The 24,850-nt window shown below is 36.9% G+C and overlaps 1 protein-coding gene across 1 annotated transcript; it reads right to left on the reverse strand.

Moving 5' to 3' along the window:
- Window positions 1–13,723: 13,723 nt before the first annotated feature.
- Window positions 13,724–21,646, reverse strand: zpax1 (zona pellucida protein AX 1). Its single transcript, XM_061987376.2, has 21 exons — window positions 21,476–21,646; window positions 21,338–21,411; window positions 21,165–21,260; window positions 20,961–21,085; window positions 17,147–17,290; window positions 17,017–17,079; window positions 16,780–16,944; window positions 16,627–16,723; window positions 16,341–16,558; window positions 16,115–16,271; window positions 15,845–16,053; window positions 15,663–15,780; window positions 15,389–15,588; window positions 15,209–15,323; window positions 14,870–15,039; window positions 14,715–14,809; window positions 14,527–14,657; window positions 14,279–14,468; window positions 14,070–14,211; window positions 13,888–14,005; window positions 13,724–13,819 (listed from the first exon to the last, which is right to left on the reverse strand). Exons 1-21 carry the CDS (start codon window positions 21,493–21,495, stop codon window positions 13,749–13,751), a joined length of 2,718 nt encoding a protein of 905 aa, XP_061843360.2. The 5' UTR covers window positions 21,496–21,646; the 3' UTR covers window positions 13,724–13,748.
- Window positions 21,647–24,850: the final 3,204 nt, after the last annotated feature.

Consider the following 24,850-nt stretch of genomic DNA (forward strand, 5'->3'; position numbering starts at 1 on the left):
TTTATTATTATCGGTATCGTTTTTTTAATTTTTTTATTAAATCAACATAAAAAAACCAAGATACACTTACAATTAGTGCACCAACCCAAAAAAAACTCCCTCCCCCATTTACACTCATTCACACTCATTCACACAAACGGGTTGTTTCTTTCTGTTATTAATATTCTGGTTCCTACATTATATATCAATATATATCAATACAATCTGCAAGGGATACAGTCCGTAAGCACACATGATTGTGCGTGCTGCTGGTCCACTAATAGTACTAACCTTTAACAGTTAATTTTACTCATTTTCATTAATTACTAGTTTCTATGTTACTGTTTTTATATTGTTTTACTTTCTTTTTTATTCAAGAAAATGTTTTTAATTTATTTATCTTATTTTATTACATTTTTTAAAAAGTACCTTATCTTCACCATACCTGGTTGTCCAAATTAGGCATAGTAATGTGTTAATTCCCCGGCTGCATATATCGGTTGATATCGGTATCGGTTGATATCGGTGTCGGTAATTAAAGAGTTGGACAATATCGGAATATCGGATATCTGCAAAAAGCCATTATCGGACATCCCTAATAAGAACGAAATTTTGTTGCATTAGCTCATGGTAGTGCAGGATAAAAAAGCAATAAGGTGCAGATATATATAAATTAGGGCTGCAACAACTAATCGATTAAATCGATTATAAAAATAGTTGGCGATTAATTTAGTCATCGATTCGTTGGATCTATGCTATGCGCAGAGGCAATTTTTTTATTTTTTTTTAATAAACCTTTATTTATAAACTGCAACATGTACAAACAGCTGAGAAACAATAATCAAAATAAGTATGGTGCCAGTATGCTGTTTTTCCCCCCAATAAAATACTGGAAAGGATAGAAAAGTAGTTTGTCTCTTTTATCCGATTATTAATCGATTAATCGAAGTAATAATCGACAGATTAATCGATTATCAAATTAATCGTTAGTTGCAGCCCTAATATAAATAAATAGGTTACTGTACAGATAAATATATTGCACTTTTTCAAAATGCATCCACGTTTATGGATGTATGTTATATTGTCTTTATATTCCAGCCAGTTAATCCATTTTTGGGGGGAATTGAGGGGATAATTATGATGCGTTCAAGAGTCTTACGGCCTGAGGGAAGAAGCTGTTACAGAACCTGGAGGTTCTGCTACGGAGGCTGCGGAACCTCTTTCTAGAGCAGTGGTTCTCAACCTTTTTTCAGTGATGTACCCCCTGTGAAATTTTTTTAAATTCAAGTACCCCCTAATCAGAGCAAAGCATTTTTGGTTGAAAAAAAGAGATAAAGAAGTAAAATACAGCACTATGTCATCAGTTTCTGATTTATTAAATTGTATAACAGTGCAAATTATTGCTCATTTGTTGTGGTCTTTCTTGAACTATTTGGAAAAAAAGATATAAAAATAACTAAAAACTTGTTGAAAAATAAACAAGTGATTCAATTATAAATAAAGATTTCTACACATAGAAGTAATCATCAACTTAAAGTGCCCTCTTTGGGGATTGTAATAGAGATCCATCTGGATTCATGAACTTAATTCTAAACATTTCTTCACACAAAAAGAAATCTTTAACATCAATATTTATGGAACATGTCCACAAAAAAATCTAGCTGTCAACACTGAATATTGCATTGTTGCATTGTAATGAATGGAATAGCCTACTTGATTTGATGTTCAGTTTATGAACTTACATTCATATTTTGTTGAAGTATTATTCAATAAATATATTTATAAAGGATTTTTGAATTGTTATTTTTATAATATTTTAAAAAAAATCTCACGTACCCCTTGGCATACCTTCAAGTACCCCCAGGGGTACGCGTACCCCCATTTGAGAACCACTGTTCTAGAGTCCAGCTGTGAAAACAGTCCTTGGTGGGGGTGGGAGGAGTCTCTGCAGATTTTCTGAGGCCTGGTCAGGCAGCGGCTTTTTGCGATCTCCTGTCATATTACTGTCATATTGAGTAAAAAACACATTTTTGTGTTTGCAAACCTTACAAAAGCACATGTTTCTAGTAAAACTCACAAATATAGATTAATACAGGCATTATTAGACATATTGCATGTTTGGTTTAGGAGTAGTTTGAATACATTTGTATTGCTTTTTTCGCATTATCTCAGGAATCTAAGAACATTACTGTCATATTGAGTAAAAAACACATTTTTGTGTTTGCAAAGCTTACAAAAGCACGTTTCTAGTAAAACTCACACATAGATTAATACAGGCATTATTAGACCTATTGCATGTTTGGTTAAGGAGTTATGCTAGAAACCATTTTTTATTGCTTAAAACACATTTTGTCAGGATTCTAAGAACATTACTGTCATATTGAGTAAAAAAAACTAATTTTTGTGTTTGCAAACCTTACAAAAGCACATGTCTCTAGTAAAACTCACAAAGATACATTAATGCAGGCATTATTAGACATATTGCATGTTTGGTTAAGGAGCTACGCTTGAAACCATTTTTTATTGCTTCAAACACATTTTGTCAAGATTCTAAGAACATTACTGTCATATTGAGTAAAAAAAACATTTTTGTGTTTGCAAACCTTACAAAAGCACGTTTCTAGTAAAACTCACAAATATAGATTAATGCAGGCATTATTGGACATATTGCATGTTTGGTTTAGAAGTTACGCTTGAAACCATTTTTTATTGCTTCAAACACATTTTGTCAAGATTCTAAGAACATTACTGTCATATTGAGTAAAAACCAAATTGTTGTGTTTGCAAACCTTACAAAAGCACGTTTCTAGTAAAACTCACATATATAGATTAATACAGGCAGTATTAGACATATTGCATGTTTGGTTAAGGAGTTACGCTTGAAACCATTTTTTATTGCTTCAAACACATTTTGTCAGGATTCTAAGAACATTACTGTCATATTGAGTAAAAAAACATTTTTGTGTTTGCAAACCTTACAAAAGCACATGTTTCTAGTAAAACTCACACATATAGATTAATACAGCCATTATTAGACATACTGCATGTTTGGTTAAGGAGTTACGCTTGAAACCATTTTTTATTGCTTCAAACACATTTTGTCAAGATTCTAAGAACATTACTGTCATATTGAGTAAAAAAACTAATTTTTGTGTTTGCAAACCTTACAAAAGCACATGTTTCTAGTAAAACTCACAAATATAGATTAACACAGGCATTATTAGACATATTGCATGTTTGGTTTAGAAGTTACGCTTGAAACCATTTTTTATTGCTTCAAACACATTTTGTCAAGATTCTAAGAACATTACTGTCATATTGAGTAAAAAAATCATTTTTGTGTTTGCAAACCTTACAAAAGCACATGTTTCTAGTAAAACTCACACATATAGATTAATACAGCCATTATTAGACATACTGCATGTTTGGTTAAGGAGTTACGCTTGAAACCATTTTTTTATTGCTTCAAACACATTTTGTCAAGATTCTAAGAACATTACTGTCATATTGAGTAAAAAAACTAATTTTTGTGTTTGCAAACCTTACAAAAGCACGTTTCTAGTAAAACTCACAAATATAGATTAACACAGGCATTATTAGACATATTGCATGTTTGGTTAAGGAGTTACGCTTGAAACCATTTTTTATTGCTTCAAACACATTTTGTCAGGATTCTAAGAACATTACTGTCATATAGAGTAAAAAAAAACAAATTTTTGTGTTTGCAAACCTTACAAAAGCACATGTTTCTAGTAAAACTCACAAATATAGATTAATACAGGCATTATTAGACATATTGCATGTTTGGTTTAGGAGTTACGCTAGAAACCAGTTTTTATTGCTTCTAACACATTTTGTCAGGATTCTAAGAACATTACTGTCATATTGGAGTTAAAAAAAAACATTTTAGTGTTTGCAAACCTTACAAAAGCACATGTTCCTAGTAAAACTCACAAATATAGATTAGTACAGGCATTATTAGACATATTGCATGTTTGGGTTAGGAGTTATGCGAGAAACCATTTTTTATTGCTTCAAACACATTTTCTCAGGATTCGTGGTCTGGATCGTTTCTTAACCATAGGGCTGCAAGCTCAGAAAAATAAATATTTCTCAGCTGTGGTACGTACGGGCCACAACGGCCATTCTGTCGTGGAAAAGTTGGGCCCCGGGGTCAAAAAGGTTAAGAACCCCTGTTCCCACATCAGGGCAGGAAAAAACTCAACCCAATGGGATGACAATGAGGGGCAGATGTCGCTGGTTGACAAAATGGAACAAATTTTAGCGATATTACGGAGATGAAAGAAGGCCGTTTTAGTAACACTCTTGATATGTGACTCAAACGAGAGAGTTGGGTCGAAGATAATACCCAGATTCTTTACAGAGTCGCCTTGTGTAATTGTTTGGTTGTCAAATGTTAAGGTGGTATTATTATATAAATGTCGGTGTCTAGCAGGACCGATAATCAGCATTTCCGTTTTCTTAGCGTTGAGTTGCAAAAAGTTAGCGGACATCCATTGTTTAATTTAATTAAGACACGCCTCCAGCTGACTACAATCCGGCGTGTTGGTCATCTTTAGGGGCATGTAAAGTTGGGTGTCATCAGCATAACAGTGAAAGCTAACACCGTATTTGCATATGCTGAAGAGTGCAGGGCCAAGAACCGAACCCTGGGGAACTCCACACGTTATCTTAAAGGGGAACATTATCACCAGACCTATGTAAGCGTCAATATATACCTTGATGTTGCAGAAAAAAGACCACATATTTTATTAACCGATTCCCGAACTCTAAATGGGTTAATTTTGGCTAATTAATTGCCTTTCTATTATTCGATCTCGGAGCGATGACGTCACAACGTGACGTCAATCCGCCATTTTCTCATTTTCGTCGGTGTGTTGTCGGAGGGTGTAACAACACGAACAGGGACGGATTCAAGTTGCACCAGTGGCCCAAAGATGCGAAAGTGGCAATAAATTGGACGAAATTTGTTCAAAATACGAGGGTGTGGGGAAAGCTGACGAAATGGTCAATCGTTTGTTCCGCACACTTTACCGACGAAAGCTATGCTACGACAGAGATGGCAAGAATGTGTGGATATCCTGCGACACTCAAAGCAGATGCATTTCCAACGATAAAGTCAAAGAAATCTGCCGCCAGACCCCCATTGAATCTGCCGGAGTGTGTGAGCTATTCAGGGACAAAGGACCTCGGTAGCACGGCAAGCAATGGCGGCAGTTTGTTCCCGCAGACGAGCGAGCTAAACCCCCTGGATGTCTTGGCTCACACCGTCCCTTATGCCACCGAAGATGATCAAGAGAAGAATATCGACCCTAGCTTCCCTGGCCTGCTGACATCAACTCCAAAACTGGACAGATCAGCTTTCAGGAAAAGAGCGCGGATGAGGGTATGTCTACAGAATATATTAATTGATGAAAATTGGGCTGTCTGCACTCTCAAAGTGCATGTTGTTGCCAAATGTATTTCATATGCTGTAAACCTTAGTTGTTAGTTTCCTTTAATGCCAAACAAACACATACCAATCGTTGGTTAGAAGGCGATTGCCGAATTCGTCCTCGCTTTCTCCCGTGTCGCTGGCTATCGTGTCGTTTTCGTCGGTTTCGCTTGCATACGGTTCAAACCGATATGGCTCAATAGCTTCAGTTTCTTCTTCAATTTCGTTTTCGCTACCTGCCTCCACACTACAACCATCCGTTTCAATACATTCGTAATCTGTTGAATCGCTTAAGCCGCTGAAATCCGAGTCTGAATCTGAGCTAATGTCGCTATAGCTTGCTGTTCTTTCCGCCATGTTTGTTTGTGTTGGCATCACTATGTGACGTCACAGGAAAATGGACGGGTGTTTATAACGATGGTTAAAATCAGGCACTTTGAAGCTTTTTTTAGGGATATTGCGTGATGGGTAAAATTTTGAAAAAAACTTCGAAAAATATAATAAGCCACTGGGAACTGATTTTTAATGGTTTTAACCATTCTGAAATTGTGATTATGTTCCCCTTTAAATAACCTAATTCCATATCTTCCCATTTTATCTAGTAGAATTATCAAAATTACTATGTGTCGCAGGCTGACGCAAATCTTTGTTGATAGAAATGTTGAAATTTAATATTTATTCTACACATTTTTGTAACATTGGAAAACATTAGTAAAATGGAGGCTTGTCAGAGGGTGAGATAAATCCTGGAAATGACTGGCTTAAAATGGCCAAAAGGTATAGATGTGTGTGTCCAAGTTAAAGAAAACAGCAGGCTGTCTTCTACTAGTGGATTTATTACAATATTTGTCAAGCTGGGTAACGTTTGTAAAGTAAATTAAATGACAAACGAGACATAATGACGCAATATGTACATACAGCTAGCCTAAATAGCATGTTAGCATCAATTAGCTTGCAGTCCAAATATGCCTGATAAGCACTCCGTACAAGTCAATAATATCAACAAAGCTCACCTTTGTGCATTCACACCCGTCATAAAACGTTTGTTGAACAAAATGAGACAAAGAACGAGTGGCAAAAAAACACACGTCTTACTGCTGCAGCGTCGGGGAAAGTTGTACATTTAAACAAACTACGGTGCGTTCAAGGACCGGCGAAATTAGGACAAAACGGCACTCGCCAAATCTCATCAGTGAAACATGTTTAATATAAACAGTGGAGTTTCTAACCATTAGGAAGGTTTGTGTCATGTTTGCTCTCTTACAGAAATATTAAAACAAAAACTAGATGAGGGAATTGTATGTGAATGTTCCATCCATCCATCCATTTCCTACTGCTTGTCCCTTTTTAAGGCTCCAGAAGACACATTTGTATACATATTCAGTTATAAACATTCATTCACTTTCTTCTTTCCTTCATCGATCTAAACTTTACCGCTGCTGGTAGTTTTTTCTATGTTTTTATTTAATAAGTTGTATTTATTTCAGTATAAAAGTGTAAAAAGTGTTTTGCTTGGGTCATGAAATGATGATAATGGTGTGCCAGGGCATTCATACATTTTATATTTAACGCTTGAATCTCTGGAGTCTACATCAACTTCACATCTATCCCTCATTTTAAAATGTTTTAGTTTTTTTATGTTGTTTTTTTGTTTGTTTTCCACCCTTTTTTGTCAAACAAAACTATGTTTTTAATCACAAACACAAAATATGCAAAATCTTCCACCAAAAATATTTTTCAAAGTGGAATATTTGATGTGAAGTAATGGGAACCTTGGATAGGTCAATAATTCTTAATAACATTGATTTTGATTCAATATTATATTTTGAGCAATGACAGTTTGAAAGAAAATAAAACAGCTTTGTTTTATTAGTCAACATTGCAACTTTTTCTAAATTACATTTCACCTTTAAGCTTTTTTATTTCACCTTTATGTTTTTGTTTATTTTAATGGTACTTTTAGAATGTGCCGTGGGTCTTTAAAACATTAGCTGTGGGCCGCAAATGGTAAAAAAAAAAAAAAACAACCTGCGTCCTAATGCATTAAAAAGACAAAAAGTGCGTTAACTCCAACACTGCTTGACAGTATAACGGAATATGTACTGTGCAATCTACTAATAAAAGTTTCAATCAATCAATCCACTCCCTCGCTTTCTGTCTCTGCCCCTCCCTCACGAATGTTGCTGCGCGCACACACCTTCACAATTTGTTTTGTTTTTAACCCCTTCTCAACCCTGAACGTACATTGAAAATACACGCAACCCTAACTCAAAATGCCGGACATTTGAGACATTTAAGAAACTCCGCCCGGACAGCCCCGCAAAAGACGACATGTCCGGGGAAAAGAGGACGTATGGTCAGTCTAGGTCAGGGGTCACCAACGCGGTGCCCGCGGGCACCAGGTAGCCCGTAAGGACCAGATGAGTCGCCCGCTGGCCTGTTCTAAAAATAGCTCAAATAGCAGCACTTACCAGTGAGCTGCCTCTATTTTTTAAATTTGATTTACTAGCAAGCTGGTCTCGCTTTGCTCGACATTTTTAATTCTAAGAGAGACAAAACTCAAATAGAATTGAAAATCCAAGAAAATATTTTAAAGACTTGGTCTTCACTTGTTTAAATAAATTCATTTATTTTTTTACTTTGCTTCTTATAACTTTCAGAAAGACAATTATAGAGAAAAAATACAACCTTAAAAATGATTTTAGGATTTTTAAACACATACCTTTTTACCTTTTAAATTCCTTCCTGACAATTTCAAGTAAATGTTCAAGTAAATTTATTTTTTTAATTGTAAATAATAAATATATTTTAATTTAATTCTTCATTTCAGCTTCTGTTTTTTCGATGAATAATTGTGAAATATTTCTCCAAACTTATGATTAAAATTCAAAAAAATATTCTGGAAAATCTAGAAAATCTGTAGAATCAAATTCAAATCTTATTTCAAAGTCTTTTGAATTTCTTTGAAAATTTTTGTTCTGAAAAATCAAGAAATGATTTGTCTTTGTTAGAAATATAGCTTGGTCCAATTTGTTATATATTCTAACAAAGTGCAGATAGGATTTTAACCTATTTAAAACATGTCATCAAAATTCTAAAATTAATCTTAATCAGGAAAAATTACTAATGATGTTCCATAAATTCTTTTTTTAATTTTTTCAAAAAGATTCAAATTAGCTAGTTTTTCTCTTTTTTTCGGTTGAATTTAGAATTTTAAAGAGTCGAAATTGAAGATAAACTATGTTTAAAAATGTAATTTATTTTTTTCGTCTTTTCTTCTCTTTTAAACTGTTCAATTAAGTGTTTTTTTTCATCATTTATTCTCTACAAAAAATGTTCCGTAAAAGGAAAAAAAACGTACGACGGAATGACAGACAGAAATACCCTTTTTTTTATATATATATATATATATATATATTTATTTAGCTATTCTTGTTTAAAATCACACTTACATATAACTTACAAATAATATATATATATATATATATATATATATATATATATATATATATATATATATATATGTATAAACACTTACAATGTAGTGTTTTTTGTGTTTAATATAAATTAACTCTGACCTAGTATAGTTCATATTGATATTTATCTGTTTCTATACATATGTATTGTGAGAAATCATTAAGATGATCAGTGTTTCCACAAAGATAAATATCATTAATTATTAATAATAGAGTTAAAGGTAAATTGAGCAAATTGGCTATTTGTGGCAATTTATTTAAGTGTGTATCAAACTGGTAGCCCTTCGCATTAATCAGTACCCAAGAAGTAGCTCTTGGTTTCAAAAAGGTAGGTGACCCCTGGTCTAGGTGAAACAAAAATTGAGCAGATTTCCACAGAAAGGGAGTATGTTATCCCCTACGTGGACAGTGCGCGCCTTCAAGGTGAAACAAAGAGTTTACTAGCGAACATAAGACAAAAAGTCCAAAAGTGTTCACATGGGGAAATATATGCTGATTTAAACATGGCTATGGATTAAGAAAGAACACTTAAAAACATCTCATTCTCACTGGAGTTACACGTCAAAAGCGACAACCACTTGTTTAGCTGTTTTGTATATAAGTAGCAGAAACAACTTCTTCGTCACCTTGCACTTGTCTGGTGACCTGAGCTCATAAGTAAAGTGTTTGTCAAAGTCGCCACTATACTGCAGTCTGAATTATTTTATTGTAACCATAAAACCTATACTATCACCACGCCCTTATACAAACCCTGTTTCCATAGGAGTTGGGAAATTGTGTTAGATGTAAATATAAACGGAATACAACGATTTGCAAATAATTTGCAACCCATATTCAGTTGAATATGCTACAAAGACAACATATTTGATGTTCAAACTGATACATTTTTATTTTTTTTTTGCAAATAATCATTAACTTTAGAATTTGATGCCAGCAACACGTGACAAAGAAGTTGAGAAAGGTGGCAATAAATACTGATAAAGTTGAGGAATGCTCATCAAACACTTATTTGGAACATCCCACAGGTGAACAGGCTAATTGGGAACAGGTGGGTGCCATGATTGGGTATAACAGCTTCCCAAAAAATGCTCAGTCTTTCACAAGAAAGGATGGGGTGAGGTACACCTCTTTGTCCACAACTGCGTGAGCAAATAGTCAAACAGTTTAAGAAGAACGTTTCTCAAAGTGCAATTGCAAGAAATTTAGGGATTTCGACATCTACGGTCCATATCATCATCAAAAGGTTCAGAGAATCTGGAGAAATCACTCCACGTAAGCGGCATGGCCGGAAACCAACATTGAATGACCGTGACCTTCGATCCCTCAGACGGCACTGTATCAAAAACCGACATCAATCTCTAAAGGATATCACCACATGGGCTCAGAAACACTTCAGAAAACCACTGTCACTAAATACAGTTGGTCGCTACATGTGTAAGTGCAAGTTAAAGCTCTACTATGCAAAGCGAAAGCCATTTATCAACATCCAGAAACACAACCGGCTTCTCTGGGCCCGAGATCATCTAAGATAGACTCATGCAAAGTGGAAAATTGTTCTGTGGTCTGACGAGTCCACATTTCAAATTGTTTTTGGAAATATGCGACATCGTGTCATCCGAACCAAAGGGGAAAAGAACCATCCAGACTGTTATCGACGCAAGGTTCAAAAGCCAGCATCTGTGATGGTATGGGGGTGCATTAGTGCCCAAGGCATGGGTAACTTACACATCTGTGAAGGCACCATTAATGCTGAAAGGTACATACAGGTTTAGGAACAACATATGCTGCCATCTAAGCGCCGTCTTTTTCATGGACGCCCCTGCTTATTTCAGCAAGACAATGCCAAGCCACATTCAGCACGTGTTACAACAGCGTGGCTTCGTAAAAAAAATAAAAAAATAAATAAAAATAAAAAGTGCGGGTACTTTCCTGGTCCGCCTGCAGTCCAGACCTGTCTCCTATCGAAAATGTGTGGCGCATTATGAAGCGTAAAATACGACAGCGGAGACCCCGGACTGTTGGACTGAAGCTGTACATAAAACAAGAATGGGAAAGAATTCAATTTTCAAAGCTTCAACAATTATTTCCTCAGTTCCCAATCGTTTGAGTGTTAAAAGAAAGGGTGATGTTACAGTGGTGAACATGCTCTTTCCCAACTGCTTTGGCACGTGTTGCAGCCATGAAATTCTAAGTTTATTTGGAAAAAAAAAAAAAAGTTTATGAGTTTGAACATCAAATATCTTGTCTTTGTAGCATATTCAACTGAATATGGGTTGAAAAGGATTTGCAAATCATTGTATTCCATTTATATTTACATCTAACACAATTTCCCAACTCATATGGAAACGGGGTTTGTAAATACACAAATCAATTAGCCATGTACCTGAGCTCTGCACCCTCTTCCCAATCAGGATTCAGTATGAGGCAGTAACGGGTGCTTTCTCCTGTTTCGAGTGATCAAAAGAGGGGTGAAAGTGAGAATGCTGCGTGCTTTGAAAAGTGCACACAGGCTGAAATCCAAAAAAGAAATTGTGCTTCAGGAAGAAGGTGAAGATGTGCCTTGCCAAAACACTTATTTAAAAAGATAGTTGCTGCAATGATACGTTAATCTTTAGAAGACGATAGTGCCCCAATATAATTTGTTCATCTTGCGATAAAATGTGTTCGTACAGTATAGCCTGTGTTGCGTTTTGACCAGTTGTTCCTCCCAGGGAATTCAAGTTGTTGGTCACTCCCAAGCTCTTTTGATGACACAAAGCGGAGTAGAAGAACCACCAGAGACAGAATAGGTATTTTGTAATTTTATTTCCAAAGCCTTTGGAAATAAACTTGAGACCAAATCCCGTACAGAAGCGCTCACTCGCACAGCTAAAATGGTCTAATCTCAACATACGGAAAATGTCTCTTCTTTAACATCTCTTGCCCCCATCCTCCTTGTCCCTCTTACTCCACAGCTGGGCAAAGGGAAAGATAAGAGAAATTATTACTACTCCCCCTCTCTCTCAGCTCACTCCAGGTCCCTTTTGTTTATCTAAAGTCGGTTTTAGACGAGAAGCAGAGAAGATCTCCCCCTTCACATTCTCAAAAGTTGGCACACAGTACTTGCAGACAACCAAAAGATAACAAATAAAGAACACTTGCTGTTTTGTAATATGACTATGAAAATAAAGAACACACACATATGGATATATGTAATTATTACTCCGTCACCTGCTAACAGCCAGATTAGAGATTCATGGAAAGGATACAAAAAAAAAGTTGACTCTTGTTTGATTACTCTAGTATTGGAACACAGGAGGGGACTTGCTGCCACAGTTGTACGTGATGCAAGGTTTTTCCCAGTCCTCGCCACAGTCTGCGCTGGAGTCAAAAATATAGTGGCAAAATCACCTACATAAATTAGACTTCAATATGAATATCAATCATCAAATGCAGAGGCAAAAAAGTAAATTGTGGGTCCTTGCCTTCAACTTCTCACATTGTTGAAATGAAGGTAAAGCCTGAATGACGACAGATCAGAGTATCCACAGCCTGTAGATCTATGCACGTCAGCCATGAAGCACCAGGTCCAGTTCACTCTGTACATCTCATCTTGGCTATGAAAAAAAGGGCGTACACAAGTTTAATACATAATCCCCAGAAGCAAGGCAGAAAACTAGCTACAGCTGCCGCCAAACACCAGCAAGTGTAATAGGTGAGCAAGAAGACACATTGACTGGCTGTTGAGGCCATTTGATTCTCACGGTAATTACTGAACAGTCTGTCATTAACAGTTTGATCTATTTTTCAAGGGACTGTTGGCAACCCATGGACCATGAACTACTCCGTTTAAGAGTTGAGAACCTGTGATTTAAAGAACTTGCTTTACATATACAGTGGTACCTCAAGAGTGTTTGAGATAAGAGCTGTGGTAAATTGGTTGTACTTCAAATGTGAGTTAAAAGCATCCCTGTCAGTTAGTGTCGCTAATGTCCTAGTGAACCCAGTAAGAGCCCCACAAAATCTGGTTTTACTATCAAATAGAGATACACAACTTTGTGTTCCAAGCATGGGAGTTTGAAAGTGGGTGTGAAGGCCAGTGTGTTGCCAACTTGGTGAAGCAATTAGAGCAGATCACTAGTCTGCACCATACAGGAGTCTAAGAGTCAAAAAAAAAAAAAAAAAACATGTATCCATGAAAATATGGCAGAGATACTGATTGAAACAGCTGGAAGGAGATACCATAGAAGTTTTCTTAAAGTACATTCTGTAATAGCATATTGTTTTAAATTAATGCAGTTTTTAATTAAGTAGGCTGTTGTGGGTTTCAAGCACCATATGAATTGATTTCAGTGGGAGACCGATTAAGATACAAGCCTTTCGAGTCAAGTGCGCTATCACAAAACCCATTTAGATCATTAGAGTTACTACTGTATAGTTCAGGTACATTACTCAAACTTTGAGATTAGGCTCTCAGGTATAAATGTCAGAACAGTTGAGAAATGCAGAAGTTGCGACACAATTGCCCTAAATGAGCTGGAACCAGTCAATTGAGAAATGTTGAAGTACAGCAATAAGACTGAAGGGTTCAACTGGAAATTCTGATTTAAAAAAGCTTAAATTAGAATGTACTGAAACGTTAATTGGCGTAGTTGAAAGGGTGGTCATTCAGCAATGGCAGGGTTTTTGTTTGTTTTTAGAATGGAATGTTGGTTTAAGGTCTACGATGTGTTTATTTTAAATCCGTTAAAAGTTTATACACAAAATCTTGAAGCCAAATATATAACTTTGTAAGTGGTTTAAAACCAGATTAGAAAAGACTTCAAAAGCAAAGTTCAGTTAAAGACTTTATTCAGAGTTTACAGGTGGCGAAACATAATTGGTCCAGATGAGATTTGTCTACGCTGGTTTGAATCTGTGCTTCTTTGCGCTGAAAACAAGACGAAACTTTTAGTCAACAGCATTTTTTTGAGTTCAGGCAAGAGTTGTTGTACTTACCCCTTTTTAGTCCTTGGAAGGCAGAGTTACGGGGGTTGGGATGTTTACACTGACCTCTGCAGGTACCGTCAGCTTGGCTGTTTGTGTCACAGATCACTGCATCACAGTGGATGTAGATCTGAACAGAAGAGATTTTAGTAACAAGCACCGGGATGGTTCAAAAACCAGGGCATGGGCTTTACCTCATTTTTAAGAACCTCGTTGTCTTTGGTAAAGGTGAACATCTTGACAGAGAAGCGCTTGATGTGGGATGGAACGGTGACTCTCTGGTCAGGCATCACGGCGTGGAAGAGTGCTACATAGCTGTCGTCATGGTTACCACAGCTAAACATTTGAAATATACGTTAGTGCAGTGTGGAACACTGTAGTGAAGATTGTGGGATAAGCTTACGTGTTCACAATAATATCCCAGCTGGGCAGAGATGTTCTGTCTGGATCAGCGGTGGCCCAGCAGTTCTCCAAGACAAGCTCCAGGTAAGGATCATCAGTACGAATCAGCTCCACCTCAAAGTACACTGGCTCTCTCAGGTACTTCACTACTGGGTAGTCTTCAGCTTGGTAGAAGAGCTCATAAGATGAATCTGAAGGGATAAGGAGTTCAGAAGCAGTCTTCTCTACAAACATGTGATACAGTCTTACCCTGAGCGAGCCTCATTTGCACAGCAAGGAGTCCCAAGCCAACCTCAGCTGCAGGGTAAGTGCTGCGAGATTTGTAGCCAAAGCCAACAGTCTGAGTCTCATTGACAGCATAGTAGCAGGAGATGGATTGTCTATGGGAAAGTACATGTTACCAAATGTCCCAGGTAAGATGATACATGACAGCTTACCTATACTCAGGGTCTACAGGTGAGGTGTAGGAGGCTCCTTTGTTGTTGTAATAGAGTCCAATCTCATTTTGGTACAGCATGTGGTTGTCAGAGAACTGAAGGAAACATTTAATTGAGAACTCTCGATTTGTGGCACTTTTAAAAAAGACAATTACCGATCTTGTGGTTCCACAGGAATTGACACCGAAAGAGAAGTAAGCAAAGCGGTCATCGCTGAAGACTGGCTTGCAGGCTTTGTCCTTTAGAGTCAGCCAGTTGGGAATGAGGTTGGGAACAGATTCCACCTTGACGGCCAGTGCAGTCATAGTTCCATTGGGGTGGCACTCTGGACAGGGAAAAAGTCACCATTTACCCCACAATAGTGAGTTTGAAGCATTGGCCAGAATTAACTCTTCAATATTTACCAATTGTGCACACCAAACATCACAATTTACTGTAGACAGAGCTCCATTGTATATTTTAGGTGTAGCAAAGACTGCAGTAGCTTTACTTACCAGTTGTCTTCAAAGGGAAGTTGCAGCACAGATAGAGATCACCAAGCACCCAGTTGTTGTTTGGCTCCCAAAGCAGCATGTCAAGTCTGACCCTGATTGCGTCGGCTGTTATGTACTGAAATAAAGATAGTTAGAGAATGTGGCTATGGTCTGCATTGAAGTTCTTGTATCCCAGTCTACCTCGAATGCAGTCACTTTGTCATCGAAGGGCACCATGAGGGTGAGGTGGGTCTCATTCTCTTGCAAGTTAAAAGCTGGGGCCAGCTCGGGGGTGATGGTCTGGTAGCCGACAACAGTGTGGAAGTTCTTGCCTTGATTTCCATATTTGACTTGGACATAGAATAGGTTCTGATCACAAGAGCCTGTAATTGTGGGGAGAACTGAGAAAAACAAACACGTTAGCATTGAGTTGTGATACATCCCAGTCAATGTCCTAAATACACGAGTTACTTACCAACATCCTGCAGAGAGGCATGCAGCTTGACAGGGTGAGCAAATACCGCCTGTTCAGGGTGAACCATAAAGCCAAAGACCAGAGACAGGGTGTAGGTTGTAACCAGGGGCTCAGGATTCTGCAAATAAGAGGAGACTCAGCCATGTTTGAGTACATACCGGAGATGCGTTCTATAAACCTACGTGTTTCATGACTTCAGGGACGTCGAAGGGGACTTGCAGAGTAAAGCTCTTTGTGCCACCAGGATGGCTGTGCTGTTGGACAACAAAGCCTCTAGCTTCACACTCTTCAAGAGTGAGGGTGTTCATGGAGAAAGTGATGTTCTTCAGCTCCACGTCATCAAGGAAGGTCCCCACATTAACATTAAACAACCTCTCCTCAGCATTGGTATCTAATAGTTAAAAAGGGGGCTTGTTATGTGCACAAACAGGTTGTTAACATAGTGGACTTACAGTCAACAGCTTGGGGAGGCCTGGGCATCAGAGGGGTGGTGATGGGGAACAAAATCTTGTATTTGGTGTCTTCTTGGGTCTTATCCATCTGCCACAGGATCTCAAGCATGGGTTCCACAGAGTAGGTAATGTGGTATTGGTAATCTGGGGCATGGCTCTGCAATTACACGTTTACAGTAAGTCATGCAATCTGTAGTCCTGCACAGTCAATGTAGGGCAATCAAACCTTGTTGTAGCCAAGAGGACTACCAACAGGGAGCTCCACGACAATGTGAAAGTCTGTAGCAGACAGAGTGTAGCCCCGAGCAGCCATTTCAGGTCGGTCCAGTCGCTGCCCATTGATGCCCATGTGCATTTCCAGGATTTTAAAGCTGCCGTCCAGAAGGGGGGTCACACGGCGAGGAACGTGCCAAGAGATGGTGTCATCGGTGAAAAGGACGCCGCCTGTTTAAAGAGTTAAACCAAAAGTGAGCTACAGCCGTTGAAACGTATCCTTGTGTGAAGAAACTCACCAATGGGACAAGCCGCTGCCATGTTTTGTACAGTTAAACCTTGAGGGGTCTTGTGGTAGATGCTGACCTTCAGAACTTCCATGGGGACTCCAGCCACCTAAAATGGATTAGTGTCAGCCAGGAGGCGACCAACAGATTTAGAGGACCACTTACATCCTCAGAGTAGGTTTCTGCTGTGTTGTATGGGCTTCGCACAACCAGGCGGTTAGGAGTGGCCATGGCGCTGTATCCCGCTTGTTGGGCCTCGCCGGTCATCATGACCACCGGCTCTGGGGTGTAGAAGGTCATCTTCCAGATTCCGTGCTCCACATCAGAGGCCTGGCAAGAACTGGATTTAATTTCATGAAGTGTAAAAAAAAAAAAAACCAACAATTGTCACATTCTACATACAGCGTTGGTGGCGTACTCGTCACCCTTGGGAGATTGAACAGGTGCGGCCATGTAATGGGACACCTAAGGACAACAGTTAATTTGATCTCTCCTTAAAGACGATAGGATGGTAAGCGCAAAAGCCACATACTTCCATGTAGTTCCTGTCACAAAGAACCTCTCTGGCAGCCCAGCGGGTGTAGTGGCATGTTTGCATCACATCATGGGAGACCACGTTAGACACGCTCTGGCTGTACATTTGAAGTCTGAGGCCAACATTAAAGGTGGTGTCATCCTGCAAGAGATCATACCGTTGAAAATGTACCTTATTTATAGTAAGCAAGGCACTTCCATAAGGCTTAAGTGAGCTGTGCAGAAGTTTGCTGGTTCTACTTTAGACCAAAATGCACTCGTGGATCAAATTTGTTCCTGCACAAATGTAATTCACCTGTGAATAAACAGGTTTTAATAGTTTCAGTTCGATATAGCAGCATCATGCAGCAGCCAGTCAAAAGCTCATCGAGGTACTGCTTATTTAGCATTGCACACCATTTACAGCTGTATTTCAAGAGACTACCATACTATTAAAGTTAAAAAGTACCAATGATTGTCACTCTTGGTGTGGTGAAATTATTCTCTGCATTTGACCCATCAACCTTGATCACCCCCTGGGAGGTGAGGGGAGCAGTAGCCACACCCAGGAATCATTTTTAGTGATTTAACCCCCAATTCTAACCCTTGATGTCAAGTGCCAAGCAGGGAGGTATTGGGTGCCATTTTTTTTTTTTAAATTTTATAAATAGTCTTTGGTATGACTCGGCCGGGATTTGAACTCCCAACCTACCAATGTCAGGGCAGACACTAACCACTGAACAGGATTAAGTTATACTGGAACATTTTAGTTTTTTTAATGCTGAAAAAGCACAGCAGTTTTGAATTGGCTTCACTGCAGCAAGATACTTACCCTTTTGATTTATCAACCCATTTTTTTTTTACACAAACACCTGGAATATAATATTGAAAATGTAGTTTATACAATAGTAAGACATTATCTTAATATGTAAACAAACTACTTTTGAGGGTCTTATGCACTCAGGCTTCCATAGCCAAATCTACTTCTAGTTGCCAAGAGTAATGCAGTAGAACTCTTCATTTATTGGATGTAGGAACTTGGAATATTTTCATAGCTAAATCATAAAGCTACTTTATGACTTTCTGAATGTGAAAGAGATGTGCATTGCAAAAACTGAAATTTAAGTAAGATTAAATATCTCAAATAAGGGTGATATTTGCTTATTTTCTGTCTGATCAGATCATTCTTCTCACTAAGCAGATTTTATGTTAGAGTGTTTTACTTGTTTTAAGTGTTTGCCCTAAATTATCTCCGTAAGAAGCTGTGTCATCAACACTCAAGTATAAAACTGCTTTTTTTAGAGTAATAATTTTTTACTTAAAGCATGAAAAACACAATGGCACTAACATTTGCTTAATTTAAAAATATTTTTCAACATATTGAGCAAAAAGGTCTCTTTCTACCAAGAAAAGTGCACTTGTTAGTGAGAATATACTTATTTTAAGGTATTTTTGGGTTCATTGAGGTTAGCTAATTTTACTTGTTTTGGAAAGTCTTGACCAGCCGAATTCTCTTGTTCAATTGGCAGATCATTTTGCTTAATACCCCAACTTTTTGCTTTTTCTTGTTTTTGAACACTGACTTTCTGCAGTGTGGCGAGGGACGACCGCATTAAAACACTCACTAGGCTGTCAACCATTGGCGTTGTTAGGCCTATTTTAGGGTGGCTCAAGCCCCCCTAAATTGGGGAAACATTTTTTCCCCCCCTCACAAATACATGCCGAAAAATTCATTATAAAGTGGCCTGAATATGAATAAATATTCATATAACCTGTCATTATTCACTCCGTCTCCCCTCACTTCATAGCGTAAGGTAGAGAGCCCCTTAAGTGCGTCGGTATCCATTCCACTTGTTCATATAGAAAACGCCCACATAACTCATAATTCAGTGTGCATTTTCTCTGCGACCTTGCTTGCGGTCCTCCAGGTGTACGAAGCACATTAGCACACAGTACTGCAGAACAAGAATGTAAACTGATGCAAAATGGACAAACTTTTTCAAGAAAGTATTAATCACTGCTTGTAGTAAAAAGTATTTGCTCCACTTTACACCAGGTCTGTGTTTGACAAATAGTTACATTCCTGCTCCAAAACCATGCTGCTAGTTAACCAGGGCCTTCATGATGCATTTCAGACTATTTATAAAGTTATATGTGCACTCTTTTACCATTTGCTATCTTTGGGGTTACTTCCTTCTTGAGCATCAGCTGTGTTTCTCACTTTACACATGGAGAACAGGAGCTGAGCTCATTCACGTATGACTATCAGTAGATAATAAACTCCACAACCCCTATTGACCTGAAGAAGTCAGGGCAGAGGAGCAGCACAGAAAGTGAGAGGCCTCTACTGGAAAGGTGAGTAGGAGAATTATACATAAACATTAATCTTTTTTTTTAAATGGCTTATCGATAAGCCATGTTTTATTTATTTCTGGGTGGATCATGTTGACAATTGATCCTCCTAATTGTCAATCATTCTGGTGATGTTACGTAAGGACATTACATACAAATAAAACAAATGGCTTATCGATAAGCCATTAGCCAAAATAGGCCTAACGCCAATGGTTGTAATTCTGTAGCACTTTGAGATTTGGAATCAAATGTAAAGTACATTACAAATACAATCTATAATATAAATACATATTTTATATAAAAATAAGTGTATATTTAAAAAAAAAAAAAGAATTCAAATAAAAACATTAATATATTTTTTTAATTTGTATTTTATTTAAAAAATATGTATACATACATGTATTTATATTATAGATTGTATTTGTAATCTACTTTACATTTGATTCCAAATCTCAAAGTGCTACAGAATTACAACCATTGGCGTTGTTAGGCCTATTTTGGCTAATGGCTTATCGATAAGCCATTTCTTTTATTTGAGAAATAGCTAGCTATATATATATATATATATATATATATATATATATATATATAATGTCCTTACTTAACATCACCAGATTGATTGACAATGAGGAGGACCAATAGTCAACATGATCCACAACATCCTCTAGTATACCTTTAAGTCTTACATACATATCAAATTATCCCGATATTACTTTAATTCAAGTAATTAAGTAATATTTCAAGGGCTTGAATTTACAACCATTTTAGTCACATATGTGCCCAAAATTTAATGTGCAACTTAAAAATATTTGGGAACAAACTATTGTATTGTGAGCTAAAGTGGTGGCATTAGCCTCTATGTTGTGAATGAATAACAGGATAATGCCACCACTTTCATTGTGTCTTGAAGGATCGTGCAAGTAATTGTTTCTGGTTGATGCTGTAAACAAAATGTCACTGTGCAAACCCATGTTTGTTGTTGTACTGAACACAGATTAAAAATAAACCCACTGAAATTATAAATAATTTTTAAAGTCTTTGTTAGCAGTTTGTGAATTTTTGTGCGCTACGTTCGCTCGCATCCTGTGCATCTCCTTAAAAGCTAGTGACGCCCCTGCTGTCAGAGATACAGATGTAGCATGTTACGAGTAATATTGGTGCCACAAAGCGTTAACATTATCTAGACCATTTTGGTCAGCATGCCAATCGAAGGCTTTTGTAGTTGCAAGCTATACAATTATGCTAAACAAAAGATCCTTTGGAGGGTGCGGTCATTTTAAGCAGACTGCAAAGTACTAGTCAAGATTTTAGAGCTGAATTTCACAGGTCAGGCTACTGTCTAAATGGGCCTCCATTTAACAAGCCCAGGTGTAAACTACAAAATAGTGCAGTACTGCAAGTATGTTAAAAGGTTGGTCTAATGTGTGCATGTTTTAGGTTTAATTTAGCAGGAAATCTACATATTAACCCAAATGACATACTTTGTTATTCACATAGCAGCCCATCAGCGAGGTGTAGATTCTGGTGTTACCCCATGGGTCAGACTCCATGCTGTATCCACATTGAGCAGCCAAGGGGGGTGTTAGCACAATGTGCTGTGTGCCATCTGGAACCACAAGTGAGTTTCCCCCAAATAAGGTCAGATTGAGCATAAAATTAAAAAAAGAATGAGTTAAAACACTCACTGATGGCCTCTACTTCAAGTTGGTTGCCCACAGCAAGGGCCTCATCCAGTGTTAGTCTCATCACGTTATCCAAGCACTCAGACTTCAATCCTTTGCCTGGTAAAGAAAGAAACCTTGGTCAACCAAGTCAACAGAACTAACATAGTAGAAAAAAATAGAAATAAACCACTTACGTGACTCTGTATTGGCTTTCAAATTAGGCCAAGCGTCAGTCTGAAACACTGCGGCCAGCAGGCTCCATATCAAACTGGGAACAAGACACATTAGACAGGGAAAACATGGCAAAAAACACAAAAACCAAATATACTCACATGTTCCCAAGACTCCTCATCCTGCAGTCAGTGGGAGCGAAGCCACACAGACACAAAAAAAAAAAGCAAGTCACAGAACTCCAATCACTAGCAGAGCTTGGCACTAGAACAGCAGAAATGCCACCAACTCTGAAGTGAAGTGAAGGGCTGACTGTCTCATTGGGGTCTACGCACATGTTTTATACAGCCCTTAATTGCAGCTCACAGGTGAACGCCATCAGTAATCGTAATCAACACACCTGCACGTACACACACAGGTACACAATAATTGTCTATGCTGCTTTCTAGTTCAACATTGTATAAAATGTATTGATAAAAAATATTTTTTTTCCTCAAAGAGTTTTTCACACATGTAAGAAGTCTTATGAAATGTTTTCATTATTGAAGTAAACTAAATGGAATTATTGAGTTTGGTTAAAAATTAGGCTTTACAAGCTTTAATAGTGATGAGGTGAAAGAATGACTGAACATTGAGCAGCCTCAGAAAAAGTATAAAAATATGATTCTAAAAGATATGAGGATGAGACCGTATATAACTCACATGGTTTTTCCATGTTCCTTTTATTTATTTAGTCTATTGTTTTATTAGAGTCTTGGTTTGATGCCATTTATCGAGTTATTTTGGTTTTCACAATCATCAATATTATTTTAAAAAAATATTGAATAATTAATATTTCCTCTCAATCCTTTTAGGAACGTACAAAATGGTGCTGTTTTTGTTATTTACATTTGTTTTGTATTTATTATGTTCATTGCTGTTCATGGAAAAAAACAAGGTTACTGGCAAGAAAAAAAACAATTGTCCATTATTATTATTATTATTATTATTATTTCTTCGGTCAATGGTCAATAAAATAAACAAACAGTTGTACATTCATAAATTAAAAATGTTGCAGACCGAAAGGGTTTAGGCTGAAGTTGAACACTTATTGCGCCTAACCCGACAAACAAAGTCAAACAAGATGAGCTTCCAAAAATTATGAAATTTCCTTTTCACAACATATTATAAATACACATTGTAGACAACATAAATACTTAACATTAAATGTGTTGTGTGATCCACCTTATTCATGACATTTATCCCCAGATGGTTGTAACACATCTTATTTTGTCATCATGCTTTGACAAGGCGGCTTTATTCTTTATTTTAATTCATTATTTTTTAAACACCCAAAAATTTAATTAAACTTTTTGTATACAGCATTTTTTTCTGGGTAGGTTCTGTTTTAATATATGATTAACCTTTTACATTTTCACGTCAATCCAACTTTTTAAAATATGAATGGTGATGAGGTGAAAGAATGACTGAACATTGAGCAGCTTCAGAAAAAGTACAAAAATATGGCATATGAAGCAGCTGGAAGGAGACACCATAGAAGTGTTCTAAAAAAAAAAAAAAAGTAAATGTAATAATAGCATATTCTGTTTTAAAATTCATGCAATGTTTCAAAAATAGGCACCGTATGAATTGATTTCAGTGGGACACTGATTTAGATATAAGTGTTTTGAGTCAAGTCACAAAACCCATTCAGATAATTGGAGTTACTACTGTATAGTTCAGGTAAAAATGTCAGTACAGTTGAAGTACAGTAAGCAACGTTCCCTCTATCTAAGGTGCGCGCCTGCGCAATTGCGCACTGCTCAAGCGTCCTCTGCGTCATACTTGCCAACCCTCCCGAATTTTCCGGGAGACTCACGAAATTCAGCCCCTCCCCCGAAAACCTCCCGGGACAAATATTCTCCCGAAAATCTCCCGATTTTCAGCCGGAGCTGGAGGCCACGCCCCCTCCAGCTCCATGCGGACCTGAGTGAGGACAGCCTTTTTTTTATGACAGGAGGACAACAGGGTGACAAGAACTAAATCATCCAGACTAGAGATAGATTGTATTATTATGTTTATCTTACCTAAAAATAAATATATTTATTAATTTAAAAAAAACACCTAAATACATTTTTACTATATTTTGCTAAAAACATCAAAATTAATTGTATTTTTATTTGTATTTTTTCTGACTCCTTATTACATCCAGCCATAGAAATATACATTAAAATAAATATATTGGAAATAATTCATTTTAAATTATCATAATAATTCATTTAAAATGACCATATTTAATTATTAAAATAATTGCTGGTTTATCAACAACTTTAGCATTTTATTCATCACATTTTGAAGCTCTCAGAAGCCAAGTTATGTTATATTCCTTAAAATTTATTTATGCAAGTTTGAAGTATCAATTATCTAAACAAAGTTTTGTTTGCATATTTTCAGGATGTATATATATATATATATGGAAATGGATTTAAAAAGCTTGACGAGAATGTACTGAAATATGAATTGGTGTCGTCATACAGCAATGGCAGGATTTTTTTTTAGAATGCAATGTTGGTTTAAGGTCTAGGATGTGTTGATTTTTTTTTTAATACGTTTTATAAAGTTGTGAAAGTTAATTAAAAAAAATCTTGAAGTCCCCAAAAATTTGGTAAGTACCGTATTTTCCGGAGAATAAGTCGCGCCAGCTGAAAATGCATAATAAAGAAGGAAAAAAACATAAGTCGCCCTTTTTGGGGAAATGTATTTGATAAAAGCCAACACCAAGAATAGACATTTGAAAGGCAATTTAAAATAAATAAAGAATAGTGAACAACAGGCTGAATAAGTGTACGTTATATGAGGCATAAATAACCAACTGAGAACGTGCCTGGTATGTTAACATAAAATATTATGGTAAGAGTCATTCAAATAACTATAACATATAGAACATGCTATATGTTTACCAAACAATCTGTCACTCCTAATCGCTAAATCCCATGAAATCTTATACGTCTAGTCTCTTACGTGAATGAGCTAAATTATATTATTTGATATTTTACGGTAATGTGTTAATAATTTCACACATAAGTCGCTCCTGAGTATAAGTCGAACTATGAAAAAAACTGCGACATATAGTCAAAAAAAATTAGTACTTGAAATAGTGTTTGGGATGTATGGAAGTGTCAGTAAAATTAGTTGTATAATCAATTGTTATAAAAAATACTTAATGCTAAGGTTTGATTGACACTCTTATACATGCATGGTTTATAACTGCGCTTTATTATCCTGAGATGGTTCTGGTAATTAACTAGCTAAAATAAGGTATTCAAATGATTATTAAAATGGATGAAAATTTAAAAAAAAACATGTATTACCGTATTTTTCAGAGTATAAGTCGCACCGGAGTATAAGTCGCACCGGAGTATAAGTCGCACCGGCCGAAAATGCACAATAAAGAAGGAAAAAAACATATATAAGTCGCACTGGAGTATAAGTCGCATTTTTGGGGGAAATGTATTTGATAAAAGTCAACACCAAGAATAGACATTTGAAAGGCAATT

The sequence above is a fragment of the Nerophis lumbriciformis genome, linkage group LG26 (genome assembly GCF_033978685.3).
Source record: "Nerophis lumbriciformis linkage group LG26, RoL_Nlum_v2.1, whole genome shotgun sequence".
Lineage (NCBI taxonomy): Eukaryota > Metazoa > Chordata > Actinopteri > Syngnathiformes > Syngnathidae > Nerophis > Nerophis lumbriciformis.